At 37.1% G+C, this 18484-nt stretch overlaps 1 protein-coding gene across 1 annotated transcript in view; it reads left to right on the top strand.

Moving 5' to 3' along the window:
* The window catches only part of C1H18orf63 (chromosome 1 C18orf63 homolog), a 40282-nt gene that overhangs the window by 11316 nt on the left and 10482 nt on the right, over positions 1-18484 (top strand). Inside the window, exons 6-12 of the mRNA XM_013993265.2 lie at positions 6205-6316; positions 7200-7241; positions 8350-8426; positions 15513-15622; positions 16441-16537; positions 16647-16732; positions 18197-18380. Coding sequence (XP_013848719.2) covers positions 6205-6316; positions 7200-7241; positions 8350-8426; positions 15513-15622; positions 16441-16537; positions 16647-16732; positions 18197-18380 — 708 coding nt within the window. The remainder of the gene's footprint in view (positions 1-6204; positions 6317-7199; positions 7242-8349; positions 8427-15512; positions 15623-16440; positions 16538-16646; positions 16733-18196; positions 18381-18484) is intronic.

The raw sequence follows: 18484 nt of genomic DNA, 5'->3' as shown, positions 1-18484 counted from the left end.
TCTCTGGTTGGGATTAGAGGCAGCTGTGTGCCTGAGGGGTCTTTAGGTAGCCTGTTTACTGAGGGGCAGGGCTGTGATCCCACCAGGATTGTTGTTTGGCCTGGGGCTTCTCAGCACTGACTGACAGGCGGGGCCAGATTTTCCCAAAAGGGCCACCTCCAGAGAAAGGCAGGGCTGCTGAATATTCCCAAGAGCTTTGCCTTCAGTGTCCTTCCCTCACAACAAGCCACATTCACCCCTGTTTTCCCAGGAGGTCCTCCAAGAACTGCAGTCAGGTTTGACCCAGATTCCTATGGAGACTTTGCTCTGCCCTGGGACCCAGTGCACGTGAAAGTCTGTGTGTGCCTTTTAAGAATGGAGTCTCCATTTCCCCCAGTCCTGTGGAGCTCCTGCACACAACCCCCACTGGCCTTCAATGCCAGATGCTCTTTCTCCCAGTGCCAGATCCCCACATGTGGGAGTTTGATGAGGGGCTCAGAACTCTCACTTCTGTAGGTGAGTCTCTGTAAACCAGTTAGTTTCCAGTCTGTGGAGCTCCCACCCAGTAGGTATGGGTTTGTTTATATCGTGTAATTGCCCCTCCTACCTCTTGATGTGCCCTCCTCTTTTTCTTCTGGAGTAGGGTATCTTTTTTAAGGTTTCTGGTCCATTTGGTTGAAGATTGCTCAGACTTTAGTTGTGAATCTTGTTGTTTTTAGGAGAGAGGTTGAGCTCCCATCCAGAGACAAAGCCCCACCCACCAGAGGGTTTAGAATCAGCTCCACCTACCAGTGGGCAGGCATCAGTCCCTCCCATCAGGAAGCCTACAGCAATTTTGTTGTTGTTGTTGTTGTTTTGTTCCCCATCTTAATCCCATCTCCTAATTCACACCTTGACTTTATCCCTTCAAACTGTTCCATGTCCAAAATGTTTAAAATCTTTTTGTTTATAATCTTGGCAATTTTCCATGTATCCCAGTTCCTCATTCCTACTAAGTAAATATGTTTTGTGCCCTTCACCAGACCTCCAGATCCTGAATTCCTTGTTATTCCTGAGCTTTGTTCCAGCAGGACCTGCTTCCCAACTCTTGTCGAGGCTTCACAATTATGCTCAATATTTCTTTATAGGGATACTTCCTTCATGAAAAGTAAAAGTATCTAATCACAGCAGCTATTTTTTGAACATCTATAATATACTGAGCACTTTATTTCTGCAGATAAAGCTATGAAGCAGACATAAACTCCCTGCCCTCAGTAATCTTAAAGTAGGAATAATTCCCTTGTTTTTATTTTTATTTTTCTGGAGTTAATAAAGAGTTTTTATTATTTCTTCCTTAAATGTTTGGTAAATTCACCAATCAAGTTATCTAGGTCTGGAGTTCTTGTCTGATTGTTTTTTTGTTTTTTGGGGGGTTTTTTTTGTCTTTTTTGCTATTTCTTGGACCGCCCCTGCGGCATATGGAGGTTCCCAGGCTAGGGGTCGAATCGGAGCCATAGCCACCAGCCTACGCCAGAGCCACAGCAACGCGGGATCCGAGCGAGTCTGCAACCTACACCACAGCTCATGGCAACGCCGGATCATTAACCCACTGAGCAAGGGCAGGGACCGAACCTGCAACCTCATGGTTCCTAGTCAGATTCGTTAACCACTGCGCCACGACGGGAACTCCTGTCTGATTGTTTTTAACTGTTTTTAACTATAATTGCAATTTCTTTAGTAGATAATAAAACTATTCAAGTTATCTATGTCAAGAAATATATACATTTTATCTAAGTTGGAAAACTTGTTGATGTAAAGTTACTTCTGTTTATTTATTTATCTCTCTTTTTAGGGTTGTACCTATGGCATATGGAGGTTCCCAGGCTATGTGTAGAATCGGAGCTGTAGCCACTGGCCTATACTGCAGCCATAGCAACACCAGCTCCAAGCCACGTATGTGACCTACACACAGCTCACAGCAACCCTGGATCCTTAACCTACTAAGCAAGGTCAGGGGTTGAACCTGTATCCTCATGGGTGCTAGTCAGATTCATTTCTGCGGAGCCACAATGGGAACTCCAACATAAGATTACTTCTAATATCCCCTTATTTTCCTCTGCCATAAAATCTGTAGTGATGTCACCTCTCTCATTCCTGATATTGGTAATGTGTGTCCTGTTTTTTTCTTTGTTTGTTTGTTTTTGCCTCCCTGATCAGTCTTGCTGGAGGCTTACAATCTTACTGATCTCAAAGAACAAGCTTTTGGTTTCCTTGATTTTTCTTTGTTGTTTCACTATTCTGGTTCCTGTTTGTTTGGGGTTTTTTGCTGTTGTTGTTGTTTTGTATTTTTAGGGCCGCACCCATGGCATATGGAAGTTCCCAGCCTAGGGGGTCCAATGGGAGATACAGCTGCCAGCCTACACCAGAGCCACAGCAACACCAGATCCAAGCTGCATCTGTCACCTACACCACAGCTCACGGCAATGCCAGATCCTTAACCCACTGAACAAGGTCAGGAATCAGACCCTCAACCTCATGGTTCCTAGTCAGATTCATTTCTGCTGCACCACAATGGGAACTCCTGTTTCACTACTCTGTATCTTACTGATTTTCATTTCCGTCTTTATTCTTTCCTGTGGTTATTTTGGGTTTAGTTTGCTCTTCTTTTTCTAGTTTCTTAAGGTAAAAGCTGAGGTCATCAATTTGAGATCTTTCTTCTTTTCTAATATAGAGAAATTTAGTACTATAAACTTTCTCCTGAATACATGCTTTGATTTTCCTCTATTAATAATTTCTTTTTCTTTCTTTCTTTTTTTTTTTTTAGGGCTGCACTCATGGCATATGGAAATTCCCAGGCTAGGAGTCGAATTGGAGCTATAGCTGCCAGCCTACACCACAGCCACAAGCCACACCAGATCTGAGTCGAGTCTGCAACCTATACCACAGCTCACAGCAACACCAGATCCTTAACCCACTGAGCAAGGACAGGGATTGAACCCACAAGCTTATGGTTCCTAGTCGGATTTGTTTCCACTCTGCCACAACGGGAATTCCTGTTAATACCTTCTAATTCCCCATTGATCTATGGGTTAGTTAGAAATAGTTAGGGTTAGGTTTAGGGTTTCCACATATTTGGGGATTTTCTAGGGGTCTCTCTGTTATTTCTAATTTAATTGTACCTAAAGAACATGTTTTACACAACTTGAAACTTTATATTTTTATTTTTTGTGTTTTTAAATGTTTTTATTATAGTTGATTTACAGTGTTCTGTCAGTTTCTACTGTATAGCAAAGTGACCCAGTCATAGATATATATACATTCCTTTTCTCATGTTCTATCATTTTCTATTCCAAGTGATGGATATAGTTCCCCATGCTATACAGCAGGACATCATTGCTTATCCATTCTAAATGTAATAGTTTGCATCTACTAATCCCAGACTCCTCAGTCCATCCTACTCCCTCCCCGTCTTGGCAACTATAAGTCTTTTCTTCATGTCTATGAGTCTATTTCTGTTCTGTGGATAGGTTCATCTGTGCCATATTTTAGATCCCGCATATAAATAATATCATATGGTATTTATCTTTCTTTTTAAATTTACTAAGATTTGTTTTATGGCCCAGAATATGGTCTATCTTAGTAAATGTTCCTTGGCCACTTGAACAGAATGTGTATTCTGTTGTTTTTGTGTCAAGTAGTCTATAAATGTTAATTTAGTCATATATGTTGTTAAGCTACTATATTCCCATTTATTGATAAAACATGGCACAGAATTTGCCCCTGACTTTAGCTAAAATAATCAGTGACACCATATTTGCCTAGAAGGAATCTAGGTCACCAGTCAGGATGGTTATAGATGATAAAATTACCCCAGACTTCCTCTTTGCATGCCAAGGCTGGGTAGTGCTAATACATCCTGCTGTATCTGGGTTAATGCCTCAGACTAAGGGGAAAGTCAATACAGAATCTAGGAGAAAGTCATTTGGCTTTCTAACATAGATCTTGATAGTTTATGGGATTTGTTCAGCTGATTGGATCAGGGACCCTGGGGACATGTTAAAGGTCAAGCTTGCAGGTTGGCCTCATACTACTGCTTGGAGTTCTATTAATAGTAGCTTTAAATACATTCTCTATGAGAGAAATTGAACAGATTTGATCCCATCCCCCACCAACAGATTAATTACTTGCATCCTGGGAAAACTTACCAGAAGCCAAAATGGAACATAAACAAGGGATGGCAACCTAAGGGTCCATTGATAGATGAATGGATAAAGAACACACATGTGCGCATGCACACACACACACGGAATATTAAATCAGCCATTTTAAAAAATGAAATACTGCCGTTTACGACAGCATGGATGGATCTAGAGGGTATTAGGCAAAGTGAATTTAGTCAGACAAAGACAAATACCATATGGTCTCACTTATATGTAGAATCTAAAAAACAAACAAAACAAAATAAAAACAGACTCAGAGAACAAAGGAGTGGTTACTAGGAGTGAGGAATGGGTAAAGGGGATTAAGAGGTACAAACTGTTAGAGTGAGAAAGGGATGTGGGTTTGTAGCTGAAGCAAATAGAGGTAGGGAGCCCAGAGTGTTGAGGCTTCAAGTAGGTTTATTGACCAGCAAATGGCCAGGAGCACTGAGAGTCTCAAGCTCCCCAGCATTAGGGGGCTAGCAGGTTTTATAGGGGCTTGCGGCCAAGGTAACCTGTGCCAAGGTTAGCATCAGGCTACACTGGAGGCATAGGAGGAGAGGATGCAGAAGTTCCAAGATAGGGTCATGGGAAGGGTAGGAGGAAAGGCTGAGAATGTTCCAAGATAGGGTGTGGGTTGAAGATAACAAAGTTAAAATATTGGGCAGTCAGCATTCCAGAATGATAAGAGGGTTGGTGGTTTGAATGGTTTAATCTGGATCTAAGATAAACCTTCAGTTATAAAATAAATAAGCTATGGGGATGTAATATATAGCATAAGGAATATTGTCAATAATAATGTAATAACTATGGGGACAGATGGATATTTATATTTGTTATTATTATCATTTCATAATATATGCAAATATAAAGTCAGAAGCTAACATAGTATTGTACATAAACTATATTTCAAAAAAACAGTAGATAATATTTGGAAAAAGTTTTCCTTGGCTCTCTCCCTTTTCTCCATCTCTCACTAGCAAAGGCAGTGGCAGCTTTTTCTTCTGGGGTATATCTGCAAGGATGTTTGTAGAGCAAACAGCCCTGGTTTCCCCCCCAACCCTCCCCCACCCCCCCATCCCCACCCTGAGTAGTTTCCTCATATGCATGTGCAGTTCCATGTGCAACTTAATACTCAAGGAGGGACTCTGCTGATCTCAGAGTTTTCTCTCTGTGCAGCTCTCTTCTCTTAATACTTTGCCCCTGCTCTAGCTCCCTTGGCCTCCACGGCTCTCAGTCCTGTTTGTTCAACCCAGGGATTCCCCCTCCCTTCACTGCAGCCTGGAAACCTTTAATCAATATGCTGGGGTAATCATGGGTTTCCCTTTTCTTAGGGATTTCTTTTCTTTGTTACTTGATCTCCTATATCTTGTGAACCATTGTTTTGTATAACTTAACCAGTTTTTTAGTTATTTCAAGTGGAAGATTACATCTGGATTCCATTACCTCTTATTGTCATAAGCTAAAGTTCTGATCTTTAAAAATTCTGTACAGAGGGTTCCCTGATGGTCTAGTGGTTAGGACTCAGGGCTTTTCCCCACTGCAGCCTTGGTTCAGCCCCTGGCCTGGGAACTGAGATCCCACATCAAGCTGCAGCACACCACAGCCAAAAAAATAAAATAAAATAATAAAATAAAATTAAGTATATAAATAAAATCCTGTACAAGTAGAGATACTCTGCTGGCTACATGTGTGCCCATGTAAACATTTAATTGTTTTCTGATCTTGAACTAGAGTGAACAATAATGAAAAATATTGCAGTATAGTTCTGGTCTTATTCCCTTTGTGCTGAGAAGAATACCAAGTAAAGTTTAAGGTTCTAGCACAGGAGCTCTAAAAGCCAGGATAAACAGGTAGAATTTGGCCATTATAGTCATAGTTTCAAAGTGAATATATTTTAACACTTCTTCTAACTTTAGAACCAGATAGATTTGCTGTAGTGAAATCATACCCAGTATAGCCCAGTTTGGTAGGTGGTGATTTATGAGTTTATAGAAACATACCAATTGCTGTGAATTTGCCCACATTGTGCTTTAATATTTTTTAGGTGGAAACTCCACAACGGGTAATTCCTGTAATTCTTCAAAACTGCCTTTCATATTCACTCATGGCTAGACTTTCTCCAGCCTGGAATAAAACTGGCCATCTCTTGGTGCAAGGTGACTTTATCTCTTTTAGTCATTGGAACTTTCTGAGCTAAATTACTTCTATTAGGTACATCTGTGTTTTTTTTTTTTTTAAGTCATATTTGTATATTACTCAAGTTCCCATTCATTCAAGGTACGTCTGTTTTTAACTCAAGATTTTTTTTTTAGCCTCAACCAAGCATTCTCAAGCAAGCCCACAACAATATAAGTGTCATCTCCTTACTTAGGTATTATATCCAGAGGCTTCCTGATGTTTCTTTGAAGAAAATGTTTTTTATTACATAATACCTAATGTTTAAAAAGGAATAAATATATGTTATGGAGCATTATAATAAAATGAACACAAATTTTCAATATTGTTGGAATCAAATCTCTAATCTGAATTTTGTGTTGCGATTTGACTGTTTTCTATGTATTTTACACCAGGAATAAATATTTGAGGGAAGAACTAGCTATTTCCGCCTCTTTTAATTGAAGAATTTTTTGCTTTTATGAGCTGCACCTGTGGCATATGGAAGCTCCTGGCCTAGGGGTCTAATTTTGGAGCTGCAGCTGCTAGCCTACTGCATAGCCACAGCAACACCAGATCTGAGCTGCATCTGCAACCTACACTGCAGTGGCAATGCTGGATCTTTAACCCATTGAGCAAGGGCAGGGATTGAACCCACGTCCTCATGGATACTAGTCAGGTTCTTAACCTACTGAGCCACAGTGGAAACCCCCTGAAGAGATCTTTTTTTGAGTATTTTTTCTCTGAGCTGTCATCAGATATTCATTTGTATAAAACTACATTAGAAAGCATTTTCTTTAGCTTTGATAATGTCACTTAAAAAAGTTATATTAAATATGATTTGTGAGTTATAATAATATGGCATATCCTGTGAATTTTTTTAAGGAAGAGAGTTCCTTTCTCAGATGGGAAAGCAAAGAGCTGTTGGTAAGTAAAAATGCATGTTAATAGATAAATCATTAATGTAATAACATTATTAAAAATGTTACAGATTATTGGATTACTGTAATCATGTGATTAAGTTATATCAGAATTTTAATCAGATACTGTTATAATCAGTTTCACTCAGCTTTGGTTCAAAATATATATCCTACTTACATGGGAAAATTTCACTTTTCTTAATTGGAGTAAAAGCTATATTTTTAATTTCTCTACTTAAATTATGACAGGAGTTCTCAGTGTGGCTCAGAGGTAGTGAACCTGACTGGTATCCATGAGGATGCAGGTTCAACCCCTGGCCTTGCTCCGTAGGTTAGGGATCTGGCATTGCCAAGAGCTGCCAGTGTAGGTCACAGACAAGGCTCGGATCTGGCATTGCTGTGGCTGTGGCGTAGACCTGCAGCTATAGCTCTGATTTGACCCCTAACCTGGAAACTTCCATATGCTGCGGGTATGGCCCTAAAAAAAAAAAAAAAAAAAAAATTATGACTAAGAAGAATTTTAATTCTGCAGGCACTTTTAATGTATAGTTTCCAGAACTATATCGTAAGAATTCTTTAGTACAGTTGTAAGTAAAAGCTTTATTTCTTATGAGTACATGATCCTTTTTCTCCTTAAAAAAAAGTTGTCTAAAGATACAGTTAAAATATAGTTTATGATGTGGTCTAATCTAATTCTTTCATTGATGTATATGGCTGTATTGTACTGCTTTTCTAGTCCAGAGATAGCAGATAGGTAGAAAACCCAAGCCCAATAGATGTTATGCTCAGTCAAGGTAACTTTTACCACCATTTGGCCATAGCCTTAAATCCCTGACTAGCACGTAAAATCTACAAACTATTTGATCTGAGTTGATTTTCAAGCTGAAGCCTACTTGCCTTCTTTGCTCTGGTTTTCTGTTTAAGTTGGCTTAAATGTCTCATCTGCAGACCATCAGATATTATACGGTGATTATTTGAATTTTACTATGTATAAAAAAGTCCATTCTTAATTGAGTTTCTAGCTTAAATAAATTAATTTTTTGTTACTCAATACTTAATTTGATATGATGGAGTAATAATTCCAGAAATTTCACAGTTAAATATTTTATTTTCAGTATTAGGCATCAATGTAACAGAAACTCAAGTTTGTCTAAGTATAGAAGCTTACACAATCAGACTGCCACCACCTCAGGTACCACATATTTTGACTTACATAATTAGCCTTACTATACTTACTATATAGTTAGTATATGTATTATTATTACTGATATGCTAGTAGGTTTTAATTTTAACAAGAGTGATAAGGAAGTTTTTTATTATCAAAATATGTATTATCTAATACTTGATATATTGATATTACCCTAAATCTATTTACCCAAAGAAAATAGCATTCTGTCAATTTAACACAGATCTAGTTATATTACAACCTTGCTCAAAAGTCTTTTTAGGTTGCACTCAAGACAACACAACCCTGCTCTGCCTCAGCACTCACTTCCTGCCTCTTCTTTCACTTCCAAATATTAAAAGTGCTATTTCAACTCATACTAAATGTGATATCCCCCCATTAGCATTATGATAGGGTTTGGTTTTTTTTTTTTTTTTTGCACCTATTTTTTTTTTTTACATATAACACTTTTTGCCTTCTTAGGAAGATACTTTTATTTTGCTAATGCTCACAGTAGCCAGCATAGAATCTTACACATAAATGATAACTCAATAAATGTTATTTTCCTTCTTCTATGACAGTGGTTCTCAATAGACAAAGGTAGAAGGCAAAATGAGTAATTTTGTTCACTGTAAGACATTTGTAATTATCCTGAGAAAGTTTTGGTTGTTGCAAAGTGGGAGCAGTGTGTTGCTACTGGCATTTAGTGGGTGGAGGCCCAGATGCTACTAAATATTCTGCAGTACCCAGGACAGCAGCCACACCCCCACCCCCACAAAGAGTTTTCTAGCCCAAATTGTCAAATAATATCCAGGTTGAGAAACCACAGGCTTAGGACAGATAACTTTTTATTTTTAATTATAGATTTATTTTTTGTGTTTTGTTTTTCTTGTTCTTTCTTTTTTTTTTTCTTAATAAGTTTTATTGAAGTATAGCTGACTTACAAAATTGTGTTAGGACAGATAACTATCTCTTTCTTTGCTTAGAGTGCCCTTATAAGCACTGTGGCTATACATTCTGCTCATTCTTTACAGGCCAGCTCAAATACTACTCTATTCATTTCTCTTTGATTTTTTGATTACCTAGTGTATTGAGGCAATAGACAAATAAAAAATGAATTGGGTTTATTTTCTAGCCCTCAAGAGTTATATAAGCCAGTAGGAAAACTGACCTGAATATAGATAACTGGAATTGCTAACAAGTCCAAGCTCATACTGCTTGCTGCACGACAAGCCAATAAATCAAAAGATGAAGCTTTGGGGCACTTTATAATAGAAACTTTATTTGGAAAGCCAGCAAAATGAGAAGATGATGGACTTGTGTCCCAGAGAACCATCCTCCCTGAGCTAGAATTTAGGCTTTTTTTATATTAAAAGGGAAGGCGGTATGGCTGATTGATGCAAACTTCTTGGTGCCAGAATCCTTTGTCCTTGCAGCTGTCCATAAAAATCAAGTCACAGTGTTCTTGTAAACCTCCAAGATAAATGTTATTTTCTGTTCCAAACTTTTTATCTTCATATTAATGAAAAGTGTTACATCCTTAAAGGTCAAGATAGGGAGGCAGAACCTTGAGAATGGGTTATCATGTACATTTCAGGGTTGTTCTTCTCTGTAACAGAATAGGCATCATAACATGAATACCTTGTACTGATGAGGAACCTTCCCAAAGCTCCAGACCCAATGTAATCTCTCACATTCTTTTTCAACCTTCACGCTATTCTTCCCCATGCTCACATACTTATTTGTAGTTTTAGATTTATACTCATTTTTACATCCCCAACTTGCTTTTTAATAAGCTTCTTCAGGACTATTATTGCGTCTTACTACCCTTTGAATTTTCTGCAGATGATACTTCTGTTTTATATACCTCAGTTTTGAACCAATTAGAGAATAATAAGAGTAAGACAGATAGAGATCAGAATACTACTTTTATTACTAGGATGAGAATATAATTTATCATCCAGATGAACACTTTCGAGAGTGAAAGGGACACTAACCTAATGGGATACTAGCCCAATGTGTATGAACTGGGCTATGTTAAAAAATAAAATTGAGAGTTCTTTTCGTGGCTCAGCATTTAACGAACCCGACTAGGATCCATGAGGATGCAGGTTCAATCCCTGACCTTGCTCAAGTGGGTTAGGGATCCGGCATTGCCATGAGCTGTGGTGTAGGTCACAGATGTGGCTCAGACCCCGCCTTGCTGTGGCTGTGGTGTAGGCCAGCAGCTATAGCTCCAAATTGACCCCTAGCCTGGGAACTTCCACCTGCTGCAGATGCAGCCCTAAAAAGCAAAAAAAATTTAAAAATAAAATCAAGATTAGTCAAAATCATATTTATTAAATGTTTATTGTTCATAAAAGAACAGTTTGTGAACTGGGAGTCTTCAAACCAACAGTGGAATGAAAATCATGTATGTGTAACTGGGTCACCATGCTATACAGTAGAAAAAAAAATTATATTGGGGAAATAATTTAAAAAATAAAATAACATTTAAAGATAAATAAGAGACTCAAAAAAATAGAAAATCAAAGGTGTACTGTTACAGGACAGCTTGTATAGCAAAAATGCGGAAGCTATTTTATGGTTATAACATTGGTAATAGCAGTGGGGTTTTCAAATGACAGGGGATTGGTTAAAAGTTATTATCATGCCATTTTGGAAAACTAAGTTTCATTTATGATTTTTGGAGGCATTTATAAGAAATAATCAAGTTAAATTTTGCTTGTGAAACTAAATTATGTATTGCCTTTGTGGCTTAACTGGTTTTGTCTGCCTAAGGAATTTTCAAATTTGATCTCCGTTGTATTTATTTTAACAGATATATGATGACACTTTTAATCACTGATAAAATCTGCTGTTAGAGAATATGACCTATCTGAACCCTAAAATTAGGTTGATTGACCCACCTGCTTATGGCAGTAAGAGAAACCCACAGATGTCCTTAGGAGATCAGGCACCATTCTCAATATGACTGAGAGAATGCAGAATACCACTCTTTTGCTGGAGGTCAGCTCCCAAGAGGAGCTGTCCCAATTTTACCAACCAGATAAGTCACCCTATCTGGCCTGGGGAAGAGTGAATGAAGTAGCAGAATAACATCAGGAATATATGTTAGTAGAGCTTTCTCAATGTGGAAGCAAACACCAATGAGGAAGATGCACTTCTCCTTTCTCTTCAACATTATACACTCAACAAATACTTGTTCAGTTTATTTACATTGATTCCCTAAGTCTAATTGTTCATCAGTTCCTCCAACTCTCATTTTACTTACACTTTTTTTTTTTCCTTCTTTTTAGGGCTGCACCTGCAGCATATGGAAGTTCCCAGGCTAGGGGTCGAATCAGAGCTACCTCTGCTGGCCTATGCCACAGCCACAGCCACAGCAACGGGGAATCTGTGCTGCATCTGCAGTCTACACTCCAGCAATGCCGGATCACTGACCAACTGAGCGAGTCTAGGGATCAAACCCACATCCTTATGGATACTAGTCAGATTCGTTCCCACTGCACCACAGCAGGAACTCCACTTATATTTTTGATGTGTCATTTTTCACATCCAGACTGCTATAAAAATTAGTTTCATACATGTCTGTGTTCCTAGTAAGTTGTAATTTCTTTGAGAGTCTGAGTCCTGCCATATTTACTTTTGTTCCCAGTAGAAATTAAATGATCATTGGATTGAACTTTCCTTTTATCAAAATCTAGTATTGGTTTTAGGTCTGGAGGGAGAATAAAGGTGAGGGGGAGAATATTTACCATCTCTCTCCTTTCTAGTTCATCTTCTACACTTTTACTTCCCCTATTAAAAATCTACCATGGCTTCCATTATCTAGAAGGTGAAGTCTCATTTTTTTAGCATGATATACAAGTTGAGCCAAATCTGCTTTATGTATTGCCTCATCTCCCATCACTGCTCTCTAGGTAGCCAAACTACTCAAAGATAACATGGTCTTTCATACTTCCACATATTTTCTCATTCTGTTCTCCAAGCTTATAAAGCCCTTTCTCTGGTTTATCTTCCCACTCATGTTTCAAGGCTTATCTCAGATATCACCCCTCTGTGAAGATTTTTACAACTCCCAAGGCTCATCTCTCTCAGCAACCCTGGCCATGTTTATCACACATTCTTGTCTACACAAAAGTCTCATTAAACTTAGAAGTCTCATTAAACTTGGAAGGAAGGGTCTGTGTCTTACTCTTTTTTTTTTTTAAATCATTGGAGCCTGCCATGGTAACTATAGGCTTATAACTACATTAAAAGGCCCAGTTCTGCACTTAATAGCAGTGCTTCTTTGGGCATGTTGCTTAATCTCCTTGTATCTCAATGTTCTTATAAATTGGGTGTTATGATTTTTACCTCATACAATGTTAAGAGGTTAAGGGATAAAATACATTGTGTACATAACAGAGGTTCAGAAGGATGGCTATTATTTTATAAATAAATTGAGACAGTTTAAGTGACTTGCTCTAGGACATAAAGGTAAATAAGAGATTTAGGATTTATACTTAGTGTCTCTATTCTTTCTACTACACTACATCATACTTCCTCCACCTAGCCTTAGGTTCCTTGGCTCAATTTTGTATATCCTGTAGAGCCTTGCAAAAATATATACCTAATAAACATTAGAGAGGAAAAAACACAACAGTTAAAGAGTAGTTTTGGCAGTGGAATATCAAAATAATTGTCATAGGAACTACATTTCTTTTAGGTGTCCAGAGGAAAAGGAGATGTCTGAGGGAATTCATATTTGAAGACTTTGGAACTTTGACACAGTTTTCTTTCCTTTCCTTCTTGAAATAAGTTCTTTTTTAGATTTCTCTGAAACTATTGTTTTGTTTTGTTTTTTTCCCCAGAATCTCCTCTATTCATTCATGGTTCTTCTTTCTCTTATCACACTGTAAATGTTGCTGGTGTCTAGAGTTTCATTTTCAAACCTCTTTTTCTTAACAGGCTCAACTATTCCAATGGTGAACCTATATAATGATATTCCCAAACATTCTTATATAATTTCAGCTTGTCTGTCCTTTCTTGGATACATTCACATGAATTTACTAATTATACTCAGACCCAGTTGTGTCTGAAACCAAATTATTGTTACCCTCCCCAACCACAACTCTCTTCCTCCTTTGAATTTGTTCTTTTGGTTATTGGCGTCAACAGCCAATAAATTACCCGGTTAGAGACTTCAAAATCATCTTTGGGTCTTGCTTCCTATATTAATCAGTTTTTACTAGCCTACCTTGGTCTCTGAAATCTCTTCTCTGTCTTCATTTCCATTGCCCCAATTTAGACTCCTTTCCTTTGCCTGAGCTATAAAAACAGTTTGCACATTCACCTTCCTGTTTCCAGCATTTCCCCTTCTTGTTTACTCTCTAATTAATTCTTCCTTACAATGTCAACAGAATTCTCTTTCTAAAACAGAGGTCCCAACCAACACTCTAGTATCTCAACATTGCCTGGAGAAAGTAAAGTCCAAATTCTTTAATTGGCATTATAAGAAGGAAGTGTTATTTATTGAGTACCTTTGTTCACATAAGGTCACATTATAAATATTTGTTAAGGAAATAAATACAAGGGCCTAATAAACATTTAAGTAAATAAATGCAAAGTGTTAATAAATGATAGATAAATCAGAGTCTGTTGGGGTATGTGGTGAATAGTTGGGTGGTTTGCTGATACTCAGAAAACTCTTGAGAAAGACCAATGTAGACATTAAGTGCTACGATCATGGAGATCCCTGCAGCAATTGGCTTTAGTCTCTGTAAAGTATAGAAAATACTCAGAAGGATATAAACTCAAGATATGTGTAAGTAGGTGTATGTGAAAACTCATAACTGTGAATGTTTGGACCTGATATCTACCTTTTGTGAATTCAGTTCAGGTTCTGTTTTCCCTTAAATAATTTATTCATCTACCTGTAGTCAGTCTTTTCTGATAGCTAGAGCCATTACTGCACTGACCATCTTTTTCTTATCACATAGCTTAGTCAACTAATCTCTTAAGCACAGAACATCACAGCACAAGATTTATCTCCAAAGCACAGCATAGTAGGTGTCTTTTCATTCTTGGTGTCCTCACAACATGACCAGCACTTAATCATCATCTTCTTCCCATCTCCATGGCTTTTTACTCTGCCCTGTTCCCCATTTCCATTAGTCTAATAAATGCAGTGGGAATTCAGAAAAGGATAAATCATCAAATGTGGAAGAGAAGGATCTAATCTAGGCCCCTGCGGCTCGTATTGGTAAAAACTCAGGTAAATCGGGAGGAGGGGGCAATATTTTAAGCCAGTGCATTGTTAAAATGCTTATGACTTGTGCAGGCAATGAAAAAGTGGCCAGGTTAGCTGGAGTTCATTGAAAAGCAGTAGGCTATTAAGTTAGAATGTTGTTTCCCAAAAGATGTATGACGGTAAGGAATCTAGGGATTCTCTCTAATCATGATACAATGTCCTCTCACAAATTAATACTTTATTTTCCACCTCACTTGAGGTCTGTCCAATCTTTGGCTCACTGTAAGAAAATGCCCTCACAGGAACACTTCCCAGATGAGAAAACTGTAAGTGGCAGATTGTTGTTGGATGCCTATAGGCTTAAATATCCTATAGATAGGTCACCTGAGGACTAGAAAAAAATCATTCCAGGACATGGAAAGGGATACAGAAGCAGAGGGGGAGTATTGACTCTGTCCTCTCCCCTCCAAAAGACCAGATAGAGGTATAATTCCCTAATCCACTCTCCAGTTAAAAAAAAATTTTTTTTAAATTAAAGATGCTATTCTGACAAAATGTCAAGATGACTTCCTTTGGACAGAAAAAAATTAACATAAGTAAACTAAAAACCAGTTCAAAGTACAAAATATGAGTTTGAGTTTGGAAGATAAGAGGGAAAGCCTGAAAAAAAAATTTGTTGTGTTGTATAGAGGAGAAACAGAGTGGGCTGAAACATTGATTACATTATATAAAGTCGTTATGTATGATTCAGTGCAACTTAACCTTTGAAACTACTTTATTTAACTGTACATGTAATAAGTCTGTGTTTTTTACTGTTTCTTTTTGTTTACCAAATTCTTTTGAGAACTTATGCCTTAAAATCTTATTTCTATTAAAAGCTGACAGAATTTGATATTTCTCAGAATATTATAAAGGATTTTGAAACTAACAGGAATGCTGTTATTGAGGGACATTTGATTTTAAACAACTGGTGCTACGTTTTGCCAAGGTAAGATTTCAATTTGTAGTATCTAGGATGGGTTCAGGATATAATAGTTTTCTCTTATTTTGCTTCAACATTGATATGTGCAAAAGTATAAACCATGTTTGTGAATTTTTGAAACTGAATTATACCTTTTTAAAAGTATGACAGTACTGTCATACTTACAGAAGCCATTGATTTCCTTTATCAAATCACTAAAATAATTTTATTATACATTTACATTTTTACTAGGCTTAGTTTTAAAATAGTAGAATTTCTAGATATCTCATTATGAAACCACAACTATTATAATAATATCAATAGAACCTTATAAACTTGTATATATAATTGTCATTATCATTTTATATGAGCTAGTTTTTAAGTTTATACTATCTTCAGGGGAAAAATGTCTTATTAACATAAATATGACTATTGGCATGAAATTTTAACCTGCTTAGGAAAAAGAACTTTAAATAGCAGCATATGCATAATAACTTTATCATTGAAGCACAGAAAAGGTAGATAAGGAACATAAATTTGACTCTGATTCAGTCAACTCTTAACAGACTTTTCCCTAAAATTATAGCAGTTACCAGGTATACCTCTGTGTGGCAACATTGTATTAGTCATTATTTTGTGTTTATAACTGGAATACATTTGCATCAGCTCAACTTAGTTTTTCCAAACAATTTTGGTTGTTAATAATGTAATACAGTGTTATCTTAGAACTGGGAGCAAATGAGTAGCTTATTATGTGTTGATGATTGCTAAAGTTTTTGAATACTTTCCAAATTACATAGTTAAACTTTATCTCATAATATTTTCCCAACTCTTTTTTCTCATAGTATGAAAATGGGACAAATAGTAAATATTCTTCACACCATACCCCCTGACTGTCCTTTTCACTCATATGAAGATTTCCGGAAGCACTGGGATGACCTGGTAAAGAATAGAAATATGTGTTAATGGTATAAGTTATTTGGTTTTTCTTGTAATTTAACTTAGTTTAGCTTTCTCTGAAGAGAATTTCAGCTTTGTTCTTAATTTTCAGTATGGCTATAAACTTCCAGTAGATTGTGGAACTACCAAAATATACTGCAGCATCTACTTCAAAATGATAGGAGAAAGGATCTTCACGTATCCTTTACAGATGCTCTCTGCCCACCATGTGATCCAGGCTTACTCCTGCCCCTGATGTTGTGACTATTTTCAACTTTCTCTAAGTTCACATGAAATTACTTTCCCTCTACTTCTTTTTATCCAAATGAGCATTGTTTTTTTATTTTGTTTCGTTTTCCTTAGAATGTTCCTATTTTTATTTGAAGTTAAGCTCAGTAATGGTATTTTCCTCCTTAAATGCTACTGCAACAATTTAGACAGAAGAAACTTTAGATAGAAAAATGTGTATATAATTCCTAGTAGAAAGTAAGAAAATAATTGTAGGATTTTCCTTAGTCAAGGGCTCCCTCCCATGGCCTTTTGAATCTTATTTCTGAAAAGGTAGAATTTCATTTTAATGAAATTTTCTTTTTGAAGAGATTTAACTTTACAGGCAAAGTTCAGAGGATTTTTAAATCACCCTGTTGATTTAAGAAAATATTTTTTCTTAATGTTATTTTAAAATTCTGCACATGAAAAGAGCACAAGTGCTCGGGTGAAACTCTTTCACCTTCATTAGTACTGATTTCACCATTCCTGTCTTTGTATTCTGACCCACTGGAGTTTCCAAATAGAAGAGGAAGGAGCTTAGTGTTTTCTTTCTGTATTCTATTTCCTAATCCACATTGTTGAGGTTGAGATTGAGGTTAACAGGTTTAAGTTATTCGCCTTCATCAAATGCCAAGACATTCCAAGTCTTCAGAATATTTTTCATCAGAAAAAGTAACTGTTCTTAAAGAACTGTGTTCCAAGTTTGAATATAATCTGTATGTATTATTTTCCTGTACTGAATTGTTACTGCTCTTGGAGATGCAACCTGTTTATTGTTTAATATAAACCCTTATTTTTATAACCTATAAAGATCATAGTATCTTTTTTAAAAATCATTTTTGAGATATCTTAGTTTGCCAGTCTATGTAGAAAGCCGTATAGTGAGGGTACTGTGAGTTGTCTTTATTATGGATGTTAAAAGAAATTAAGATCCCTGTGAGAAAACATGCTTTATAGCTTTGGATAATATGGAATAGCAATATATAAAATAGTTAGGATTTAGTTATGTGTGTCTTTTTAGCAGTTATGATTTTAAGACCTTTTTACTTCCATTAAAAAATGCTATCTCTTGGAGGAGTTCCCATCGTGGCGCAGTGGTTAATGAATCCGACTAGAAACCATGAGGTTGTGGGTTCAGTCCCTGCCCGTGCTCAGTGGGTTAACGATCTGGCGTGGGCGTGAGCTGTGGTGTAGGTTGCAGACACGGCTCGGATCCTGCGTTGCTGTGGCTCTGGTATAGGCCTGTGGCTACAGCTCCAATTCGACCCCTAGCCTGGGAACCTCCATATGCCACGGGAGCGGCCCAAAGAAATAGCAAAAAGACAAAAAAAAAAAAAAAAATGCTATCTCTTATCTACAAAAAATATTCCATTGTTCTTTAACATTGTTCAGATACCCTCTCAGTTGCATCAGAAGTCAGCCCATACAATTTTTTCCAAGGGTAGATGTGGAAGGTGTTTTGAAAAGTTTTCTTTCAGATTTAAAATCTAAACTGCCCCATATATGTGGATTTCCCATAAAGATGACAACTAAACCATGCTACCACACACAAGAACTAACTAAACTGCATCTGCAGGTAAGAGATTTCATGTCCTTCCAAGTCCTCTAAAACAGGGAAAGCACCTACATTACTTAAATCTCTTGTCTTCAGGGGTGGACTACCTAACCTATTGTGCTATG

Source organism: Sus scrofa, chromosome 1 (genome assembly GCF_000003025.6).
Source record: "Sus scrofa isolate TJ Tabasco breed Duroc chromosome 1, Sscrofa11.1, whole genome shotgun sequence".
NCBI lineage: Eukaryota > Metazoa > Chordata > Mammalia > Artiodactyla > Suidae > Sus > Sus scrofa.
Note: the sequence above shows the minus strand (reverse complement) of the source record. Positions and strands in the feature narration are given on the sequence as shown.